General features: G+C 49.3%; 1 protein-coding gene across 3 annotated transcripts; it reads right to left on the reverse strand.

The window, feature by feature from the left end:
• Window positions 1-604: 604 nt before the first annotated feature.
• LOC134295397 (nanos homolog 2-like) lies at window positions 605-3,707 on the reverse strand. 3 transcript variants are annotated; one of them, XM_062967724.1, is made up of 3 exons: window positions 3,171-3,707; window positions 3,003-3,041; window positions 606-2,916 (listed from the first exon to the last, which is right to left on the reverse strand). In XM_062967724.1, the coding sequence occupies exons 1-2, from the start codon at window positions 3,690-3,692 to the stop codon at window positions 3,012-3,014; spliced, it is 552 nt and encodes a 183-aa protein (XP_062823794.1). In that variant the 5' UTR covers window positions 3,693-3,707; the 3' UTR covers window positions 606-2,916; window positions 3,003-3,011. The 3 variants fall into 3 exon arrangements, 2 of the variants coding, with proteins under 2 accessions (XP_062823794.1, XP_062823793.1); XR_010001955.1 differs by having other exon boundaries at window positions 605-2,916; window positions 3,003-3,707; XM_062967723.1 differs by having other exon boundaries at window positions 607-3,041.
• Between the last annotated feature and the right edge of the window lie 7,407 nt (window positions 3,708-11,114).

Here is an 11,114-nt window from a genome sequence, read left to right on the forward strand (position 1 = left end):
TGCATGTCAAAAGGATAATCAGTAAAAGCATTATACTGCCATCTCATGGCAGCATAACATGTGTAAGATGCTTTTAAAGAAATGGGTTTTCTCTGATCACTTAACAGATGGAAAGATGATCATGCTTAGAAGATATTGCTGGCTGTGTGAAAAAGTCTCATCTTTCTGTTTAAAGAAAATTGTTTTCTCATGAAGATTTGTACATAATTCTACAGCATGAATATTTATAACAATTCACCACAAGATATCATATTTCCCATTTTAATGCTATTATTATAATCAACAGTCTACTTTATATCTGTTAAAATTACAACAATTATTTTTCTCCTCTGTGGTGGCACTCATTTATTCAGGGTAGGGAGGGTGTTAAGTTTTAAAAGAATTAAAAATGACTAAAACAACTCTTAAGCTGGTCTATGTAGCACTTTTTCTGTACAGCCATATCACTGTCCTGAATAAGACTTTTCTCAGTAAACTATTTTCTCTTTCAGACATTCCCTGTAACCCTGCCATTATAAAGAAAACAAAGATGTGATTGTGGGACCAGGCATTTGGCCAATAACACAGTGCAAAGAATAATGAGGAAATACTAGGCTTGATCGATCCATGAAAAATTTGATTCTAAACTCGTTTCAAAACTAGAGGGGGCAGTTTTTCGTTTTTGTTGCTAATAACGAATTTGGCCCCCAAAATTTTTCGAAATTAACGAAAATTCGTTATTTTCGAAATTAATTCGTTAATGGCGGACGCGCATGCGCGGTGGCCCAAAAACAGCCCGAAGGGGGGGGGGCTTAGGGGGCTCTCCCGCCCTCATTTTTTGAGTGATCTTCTTCAAACTTGGTACAGTGGTAGAACACATTTAACACTGATAGCTCACCAAAATGTGGAACGTTTCCCTTATCCTCTGATTTTTGGCAAATTTTCATAGCTTTTATAATGAACCATTTTTTAATAATTGCAGAAATCTGTTCCTGGTTTGAAAGTCTTATTTCCTGTTAAATTGGGTTGTCTTTACTGTGAAAGTCATTGCTCTACTTTAGAAACTTTGTTTTTGTGGCTGAAACTTTGTTAAATTGGTGTAGTCCCTGCATGTGTGTGTGTGTAAAGGTATCCCTTGACGTTAAGTTCAGTCATGTCTGACTCTGGGGGTTGTGCTCACCTCCATTTCTAACCCCAAGAGCCAGTGTTGTCCATAGACACCTCCAAGGTCATGTGGTCGGCATGACTACATGGAGTGCCATTACCTTCCCGCCACAGCGGTACCTATTCATCTACTCACATTGGCATGTTTTCAAGCTGCTAGGTTGGCAGAAGCTGGAGCTAACAGCGGGCGCTCACTCTGCTCCCGGGATTTGAACCTGGGACCTTTCAGTCTGCAAGTTCAGCAGCTCAATGGTCTTTGCCTTGGCTGCCTTCCAGATCAGGCTTATAACCAGCCTATTATGGGCCACAAATTAAAGAAAATTCAATCCCATTTAAGCACAACATGAACAGTTTTGATGCCAAAACCATAAACTCTGTTTATTAAACTCTACGATCCAAACTTTAGAACAACTTGCAAACAATTGAAGGTTAGACCACAGTAATAATAACCAATTCTATTCCTTTCCAAAATTTAAACATAAAATAGTATCTTTCTTTCCAATAGCATATAAACTTTTCCTTTCTTTACAAAACAAAATTCTAGACAGTAGCCATTTAGAAGATATTTCTATATTTTCCCTGCAAAGGATAGGGCTGCATCCCTCTGGAGACACACATGATAACCCGGACATGATATAAGGCACTTATATACGTTAAATAAACATGATGTCATTGCATATATAAAAGAAGCATGATATTAGGCAATTATAGTTGCAAATAATATAATTAAACATGTAAAAATTATACATCCATACATAAAAGAAACATGTAAAGTAACTGCATATATAAAACACAATATAAAATATGATATAAGGCAATTACAGATGTCAAAGGAACGTGATATTACATATGTAAAAAACATGATTATATGTATAAAAAAGCATGATACAAGGTGTCAGGATCTAGGCTGCTGGGCACCAATAACCATACACTGAGGCCAGATTCTATCTAATATCTTTATTAAAGGAATATATAAAGTCAATAAAAACAAGTGTAGAATAAAGTTCAGAAGCAGACCTTTCAAATGAGGCCAAATATAGTCCAGCAGATTATTGTCCAATATGAAATATTAGAGTCCAAAGATTATAATCCAATAACCGCAACACACGCTTTGCCAAGCAAAGCGTTGGGAAAACAGAAAAAGTCTTGAATCCAATGAAGCTTGACACAAGGCTGAAAGTTACTTGGAACGTGGCTGGAGCTGTGGCTAAAGGCAAAGCAACTTGAAGCATGGAACAAGATCTGTGGTAAATCCGTGAGACGAGGACAAGGCTTGGAACTAGATTCAGGAGGCAAGGAACAGGATTCGAAGTCCACACACACATGACCTCTCTCCAGGAGCTGACGAATTGACTCCGCAAGGAATCCTTCGCGCAATTTCCCTATATTGGGTCTCGTTTCCCCAAACAACAATCACTTTCCCTAGAGAACAGGGAGCGAAGGAAACCAGCTTGCAGGTGCAAGACTCCCCGTATTTTCTCAGGGGAAATACTTCTAATCAGTGGCATATTTGGCAGCAAGGCGAGCAGTACTTCTAAATTTTTCTCTCGATCCTCTATCAGTCGTGTAAGCCTGTTTTCTCCCATAAGGGGGAGAGTTCCCACCAAGGTCAGGTTTAATTGGTTCTTGGACTAGAACTTCAGGCAGCTGCCAAGGCTCTGACTCCGACCGGAAATCTGGGGAAAACTCCATATTTTCCTCCTCATCTGCCACAATACTGTCAGGAATAGGACTGCAGGGCCCATGAATCATCACACTAGGCAACTGACACATCTAAAAGAAACACAATATAATTAACCTAGGTACAACAAATGTGAAAGAAGGCAACAATATACATAAAAAAACATTTCTGGACTCACAAATGTAGTCTAAGAGAATTGGGCTTCCATTCTCCAAACCTGAAACAAAGTGGGAGGAAATGTAAAGAGTGTTAATGATGCTCGAAATCAAATGTTGTTCTTTTACAAAGTCAAACTAAAACTAAGAATAAATGCTTCGGTCTTCTCCTGATCTTCTTATCTCCTCACCTTGCGTCCAGCCGAGTTACGTCCGCACTTGCGATACAGCGACCTCTTCCCTTGGCTCAGTGGGCAGTATTTTAAAGTATGGGCCTTTTCGCCCGTGGCACCGCAGAGCGGACAGGTGTATTTGCGCAAGATGGGGCACTCCACGGTGCCGTCCATCCCCTTCAGCCGGTGGGACGAATAGACCTGCTTGGATTCCCCGTTGTGTTTGCAGAAATTGCAAATCTCCTTGTTTTGGGAAGCCTGGCCATTGGCACTACCTTTGGAGCTCTTGCTGCTGGAACTGCTTCCATTAACCCATTGTGATGCTGTTTCAAAGTTGTCCTCGTTGAGGACTAGCTGCATGTCGTACTCCATTGTGTCCAAACTCTGAGATGGAAATGGGACCTTCTTGCGTTCCGCGATGATCTCCGTAACCACTTTCGCAAGGCTCAGATAGCCCTTCCATCTGTCAAAAGGGTTCTGTGCAAGATTGCACCAAGGGGTAAAGAACGACAGCCGCGAGAGAAGACAGAGGCGGTGCATCGTGGGAAACACGTCGACCACATAGGCCGACAAGGCCCACACGTTGAAATACTAGGCGTGCCACCGTTGGCCGGCACGCTTCCCTGTGAGGAAGAAAGAGGGGCCGCCGCCCCAAAGGAGGCTTCTGTGCAAAATCGCATAAAGGGGTAAAGAACGACAGCCGGCGAGAGAAGAGAGAGGCGGTGCATCGTGGGAAACCCGACCACGTAGGCCGAGAGGCAGCAAAAAGAAAAGAAAAGAAAAGAAAAGTAAGAAAAAAGCCACAGGCGACAAGGCCCATACATTAAGCCGGGCCGGCCACTGTTTGCCGGCACGCATCCCTGAGAGAGAGAGAGAGAGAGAAAAAAAACCAGAGGACACCGCCCCAAAGGAGGCTTCTGTGCAAAATAGCATAAAGGGCTAAAGAACGACAGCCGGCGAGAGAAGAGAGAGGCGGTACATCGGGGAAACTCGGCCACGTAGGCCCGGCCGAGAGGCAGCAAAGACCAAAGAAAAGACAGAAAAAGCCACCGCCAAAAAGGCCCACACTATAAAATACTAGGCCGGCCACCGTTGGCCCGCACGATTCCCAGACAGGAAGAAAGAGGGGCCGTCGCCCCAAAGGAGGCTTCGGTGCAAACTCGCATAAAGGGCTAAAGAACGACAGCCGAGAGAGAAGAGAGAGGCGGTGCATCGGGGGAAACTCGGCCACGTAGGCCGAGAGGCAGCAAAAAGAAAAGAAAAGAAAAGAAAAGAAAGAAAAAAGCCACAGGCGACAAGGCCCATACATTAAGCCGGGCCGGCCAATGTTTGCCGGCACGCATCCCTGAGAGAGAGAGAGAGAGAGAAAAAAAACCAGAGGACACCGCCCCAAAGGAGGCTTCTGTGCAAAATAGCATAAAGGGCTAAAGAACGACAGCCGGCGAGAGAAGAGAGAGGCGGTACATCGGGGAAACTCGGCCACGTAGGCCGAGAGGCAGCAAAGACCAAAGAAAAGACAGAAAAAGCCACCGCCAAAAAGGCCCACACTATAAAATACTAGGCCGGCCACCGTTGGCCCGCACGATTCCCAGACAGGAAGAAAGAGGGGCCGTCGCCCCAAAGGAGGCTTCGGTGCAAACTCGCATAAAGGGCTAAAGAACGACAGCCGAGAGAGAAGAGAGAGGCGGTGCATCGGGGGAAACTCGGCCACGTAGGCCGAGAGGCAGCAAAAAGAAAAGAAAAGAAAAGAAAAGAAAGAAAAAAGCCACAGGCGACAAGGCCCATACATTAAGCCGGGCCGGCCAATGTTTGCCGGCACGCATCCCTGAGAGAGAGAGAGAGAAAGAAAAAAAACCAGAGGACACCGCCCCAAAGGAGGCTTCTGTGCAAAATAGCATAAAGGGCTAAAGAACGACAGCCGGCGAGAGAAGAGAGAGGCGGTACATCGGGGAAACTCGGCCACGTAGGCCCGGCCGAGAGGCAGCAAAGACCAAAGAAAAGACAGAAAAAGCCACCGCCAAAAAGGCCCACACTATAAAATACTAGGCCGGCCACCGTTGGCCCGCACGATTCCCAGACAGGAAGAAAGAGGGGCCGTCGCCCCAAAGGAGGCTTCGGTGCAAACTCGCATAAAGGGCTAAAGAACGACAGCCGAGAGAGAAGAGAGAGGCGGTGCATCGGGGGAAACTCGGCCACGTAGGCCGAGAGGCAGCAAAGACCAAAGAAAAGACAGAAAAAGCCACCGCCAAAAAGGCCCACACTATAAAATACTAGGCCGGCCACCGTTGGCCCGCACGATTCCCAGACAGGAAGAAAGAGGGGCCGTCGCCCCAAAGGAGGCTTCGGTGCAAACTCGCATAAAGGGCTAAAGAACGACAGCCGAGAGAGAAGAGAGAGGCGGTGCATCGGGGAAACTCGGCCACGTAGGCCGAGAGGCAGCAAAGACCAAAGAAAAGACAGAAAAAGCCACCGCCAAAAAGGCCCACACTTTAAAATACTAGGCCGGCCACCGTTGGCCGGCACCCTTCCCAGAGAAAGAGAGAGAAGACCAAAAAAAAGGAAATGTGGGCCCAAGCCCCTCAGACCCGGGGGGCCGGCCACCGTTGGCCGGCCCCACGCCCACACGCCGCAACCCACGGGGAAGGGCAGGCTTTCTTCACGTCTGCTTGCAAAATGTGGGCCCAAGCCCCTCAGACCCGGGGGGCCGGCCACCGTTGGCCGGCCCCACGCCCACACGCCGCAACCCACGGGGAAGGGCAGGCTTTCTTCACGTCTGCTTGCAAAATGTGGGCCCAAGCCCCTCAGACCCGGGGGGCCGGCCACCGTTGGCCGGCCCCACGCCCACACGCCGCAACCCACGGGGAAGGGCAGGCTTTCTTCACGTCTGCTTGCAAAATGTGGGCCCAAGCCCCTCAGACCCGGGGGGCCGGCCACCGTTGGCCGGCCCCACGCCCACACGCCGCAACCCACGGGGAAGGGCAGGCTTTCTTCACGTCTGCTTGCAAAATGTGGGCCCAAGCCCATCAGACCCGGGGGGCCGGCCACCGTTGGCCGGCCCCACGCCCACACGCCGCAACCCACGGGGAAGGGCAGGCTTTCTTCACGTCTGATTGCAAAATGTGGCCCCAAGCCCCTCAGACCCGGGGGGCCGGCCACCGTTGGCCGGCCCCACGCCCACACCGCTGGACCCACAGGGGGAAGGGCATGCTTTCTTCACGTCTGCTTGCAAAATGTGGGCCCAAGCCCCTCAGACCCGGGGGGCCGGCCACCGTTGGCCGGCCCCACGCCCACACGCCGCAACCCACGGGGAAGGGCAGGCTTTCTTCACGTCTGATTGCAAAATGTGGGCCCAAGCCCCTCAGACCCGGGGGGCCGGACACCGTTGGCCGGCCCCACGCCCACACCGCTGAACCCAGAGGGGGAAGGGCATGCTTTCTTCACGTCTGCTTTCAAAACGTGGGCCCAAGCCCATCAGACCCGGGGGGCCGGCCACCGTTGGCCGGCCCCACGCCCACACCGCTGAACCCAGAGGGGGAAGGGCATGCTTTCTTCACGTCTGCTTTCAAAATGTGGGCCCAAGCCCATCAGACCCGGGGGGCCGGCCACCGTTGGCCGGCACCACGCCCACACACCACAACCCATGACACAAAGATACACTCCATAACAGCAAACCGTCTAGCCTCTGGAAAAATCTAGCCATTTCTGTAGTCAATGATTCCATTATATTGTGATATTTTGAAGCTAAATTCATAAAGTAAGCAATAGCAACATATCATTTCAGCATATAGAACGACTTCTTATGTCTCCTTGGTTGTATAACATGCATTTATGGTGCTTTATTTGGATAATAATAACCTGATATGATGTGTTATATGCTTTTCTTCAACAAGTCCAATCCAAGAAATCTGCTTATTTCAGCAGTGGTAGGCCCGTTTGGCTTTGATCAGTGAGACTCTTCTGTGTTCATGTTGGGTCAATAAGACATAAGATATAACTGAAGTCACAGTCAGCATACAGCATTACCAGCTTAAAAAACAGTGGTGTAAAAACACGGCTCGAGTCCGAGGACTGAAGAGGAGGTAGTTTGACAGTTAAAAAACTATACAGTGCGAAATACTATTGGCCTGTCAAGCTATTCTTAAATAGGCTACAAACGACCACACAGACCTATAATGCTTTTTGGAGGGGGAAGGTTTTAAGGCTCTGATGTTAGACACATGTTTCCATGCAGTTCCACTGCAGGTAAGACTAGTGTGTTCTTCAGGGGTTATTAAAGTTCTCCTGCAGATGACCTGGATAGAGGGAAATGACTTCAGTTGGTTGGTATACATACAGTTTAAGTAAACTTGAGGAAGTACAATTATGAAAGATATAGTGTGTAATGTAGTAGAAAGTAATTCAAAGTAGAAACAAAGCAGAAATGTGGATTCCAAAGGAAACATGAAGGCATTATTAAGTAATTGTTTTTAATAGCATAAGAGATTCTGAGTGGATTGATTCTCTACTTCTTACTCTGCGTAAGATTATCATCACATGCTCTCGACTACACCCGCACAAGGCAATGGTACAGTAAAAGAAGACAATTTTGAGAAGTGGTAAAGGCCAAGGTGTCCCACTTCTTTCAGTGATTCCGCGTGCGCGGCCAGAGGGCGAGGGGAACAGCAAGAAACAGTTTCCACGAGACGGAACTTGCGCCCACTCCTTGAAAGCAGCCGCAAAGGCACACGCCCTGACGGGCAATCGGCAACGTCCGTGTGCGCGGACAGTGGGCAAGGGGAACCAAAGGCGGCCGTTCTGCCGCCACATCGTTGAGTACACTTCCTTTTAAGGTGAATGGGACACTGTCCCACAGTCTGTGATCACTCCACCCTCGTTATTACCAACAGACCAGCAAGAAACAGTTTCCACGAGACGGAACTTGCGCCCACTCCTTGAAAGCAGCCGCAAAGGCACACGCCCTGACGGGCAATCGGCAACGTCCGTGTGCGCGGACAGTGGGCAAGGGGAACCAAAGGCGGCCTTTCCGCAGCAACAGCGTCAATCACAACCTCTCAGGGTGATGGGAGACTGTAACACTGTCTTTGATCATTCCACCCTCTTCTATTGTTTTACCCACAGGCCAGCAAAAAACATTTACCACTCGGCGAAACGTTCTGCCAACACCTTGAAAGCAGCCGCAAAGGCACACGCCCTGACGGGCAATCGGCAACGTCCGTGTGCGCGGACAGTGGGCAAGGGGAACCAAAGGCGGCCGTTCCGCAGCAATAGCGTCAATCACAGCCTCTCAGGGTGATGGGAGACTGTAACACTGTCTTTGATCATTCCACCCTCTTCTATCGTTTTACCCAAAGGCCAGCAAAAGGCAGTTCCCACTCTGGGTAACCTGCGCCCACACATTGCAAGCAGCCGCAAAGGAACACGCCCTGAAGGGGGAAGGGCATATACCTCTAGAGTCTGGCGTCACGTAGTCCGAGAGGCAGCAAAAAGAAAAGAAAAGTAAGGGAAAAAAACAAAGGGCAGCAAAGACCCCACCCTGTGCCAGCCGGCCACAGTTGGCCGGCATGCATCCCGGAGAATTCGGCACGGCCCTCCCACAAAGTTTTTTTTTTTTCCGACTTAAGCCTCTACCCACAGCAACACTCCACCACCCCAGGGGAAGGCCGTGTACCTCTTCTATCGTCCTGCCAACAAGCCAGCAAAAGGCAGTTCCCACTCTGGGTAACCTGCGCCCACACATTGCAAGCAGCCGCAAAGGAACACGCCCTGAAGGGGGAAGGGCATATACCTCTAGAGTCTGGCGTCACGTAGTCCGAGAGGCAGCAAAAAGAAAAGAAAAGTAAGGGAAAAAAACAAAGGGCAGCAAAGACCCCACCCTGATCCAGCCGGCCACAGTTGACCGGCATGCATCCCGGAGAATTCGGCACGGCCCTCCCACAAAGTTTTTTTTTTTTGTGACTTAAACCTCTACCCACAGCAACACTCCACCACCCCAGGGGAAGGCCGTGTACCTCTTCTATCGTCCTGCCAACAAGCCAGCAAAAGGCAGTTCCCACTCTGGGTAACCTGCGCCCACACATTGCAAGCAGCCGCAAAGGAACACGCCCTGAAGGGGGAAGGGCATATACCTCTAGAGTCTGGCGTCACGTAGTCTGAGAGGCAGCAAAAAGAAAAGAAAAGTAAGGGGAAAAAACAAAGGGCAGCAAAGACCCCACCCTGAGCCAGCCGGCCACAGTTGGCCGGCATGCATCCCGGAGAATTCGGCACGGCCCTCCCACAAAGTTTTTTGTTTTTGCGATTTAAGCCTCTACCCACAGCAACACTCCACCACCCCACGGGAAGGCCGTGTACCTCTTCTATCATCCTGCCAACAAGCCAGCAAAAGGCTGTTCCCACTCTGGGTAACCTGCGCCCACACATTGCAAGCAGCCGCAAAGGAACACGCCCTGAAGGGGGAAGGGCATATACCTCTAGAGTCTGGCGTCACGTAGTCCGAGAGGCAGCAAAAAGAAAAGAAAAGTAAGGGAAAAAAACAAAGGGCAGCAAAGACCCCACCCTGAGCCAGCCGGCCACAGTTGGCCGGCATGCATCCCGGAGAATTCGGCACGGCCCTCCCACAAAGTTTTTTGTTTTTGCGATTTAAGCCTCTACCCACAGCAACACCCCACCACCCAAGGGGAAGGCCGTGTACCTCTTCTATCGTTTTCCCAACAAGCCAGCAAAAGGCAATTTCCACTCGGCGTAACCTGCGCCCAAACTTCTAAAGCAGCCGCAAGGCACACGTCCTGAAGGGGGAACGGCACCCTCTGCGTGCCAGGTCAAAGGGGGAGGGGACCCAAAAGCGGCCGTTTAACGACCACAGCGTAGACCACGGCATATAAAGGAGAAGGGACACTAGACAACCATTTGGAGAAATGCTGGCAAAGGCGGAGGAGTACCACTGTCTTTGATGATTCCCCCCTCCGAGTTATAAAGGCACCCTCCGCGTAAGCGGGCAGAGGGCTAGGGGACCCAAAGGCGGCCGTCCCATGACCACTGCGGCAACCACACCCGCTCTAGACAATGGGACACTGAAAGATGACAATTTAGAGAAGTTCTGTCCCAAGTCGAGGTGTATTAATTCCAGTGGATAAAGACATCCTCAAAGGTTCAGATGGACAGATAGTATACCTCTGTAAAGTGAGAGTCTGGCGTATTCCTACACCTGAAATGATTATCTGAAGTATCCACATCAAATATAACAGTGCTCTTTCTGTACAGGAGCTGCGAGGATCTGTAGAAGACCAAACAGTCATGGCTCGTGATGGTAATATTTCCCCCCCCCCCCCAAATAAAAAGGGAATTGAATGAAATCCGAACAGAACACAAAGAGGAAGCATTATCTACCTTGGCTTTTATGGTCTAATTTTCCACAGAATATCCTTCAACCTCTACAGAGCCAGTATTACATGAGAGAAAACGTTTTGTAACTTCCGAATACATAGATGGGCCAAAAGTATATTAAGTTCAACAGGGACAAATGAAAGATAGTACTTCTCTCCGCGATGGTTGTTCGGGAGTGGAACTGTCTCCCCCGGACTGTGTTGTAGGCCCCTTCTTTTGAAGCTTTTAAGCATAGGCTCGATGGCCATCTGTCGGGGATGCTTTGAATGATACTTCCTGCGTCTTTCTTGGGGGAGAACTTGATGGCCCATGAGTTCTATTCCAACTCTACTTTTCTATGATTCCATGATTACATGATTCGTGAAACGGCCCCTTGAGATGGATGAACCCAAAAACGTCAGTGGGGCAACGTCGAGTGATGAAAAAGAGGAGAAAGGAAGGGAAAAGAGAGAGGAAAGCATTGTAGGATAGAGGAGAGAGTTGTTGGACAGAGTCCAAAGGGGCCACCCCCCCGCCCGGACGCCCAAAAAAATTGGCCAAAGTTACTCTGAAGCAGAGTTGGTTAAAGGAGGAGAACTGTTG

This window comes from Anolis carolinensis, chromosome 1 (assembly GCF_035594765.1).
Source record: "Anolis carolinensis isolate JA03-04 chromosome 1, rAnoCar3.1.pri, whole genome shotgun sequence".
In the NCBI taxonomy this organism is placed as follows: Eukaryota; Metazoa; Chordata; class Lepidosauria; order Squamata; family Dactyloidae; genus Anolis; species Anolis carolinensis.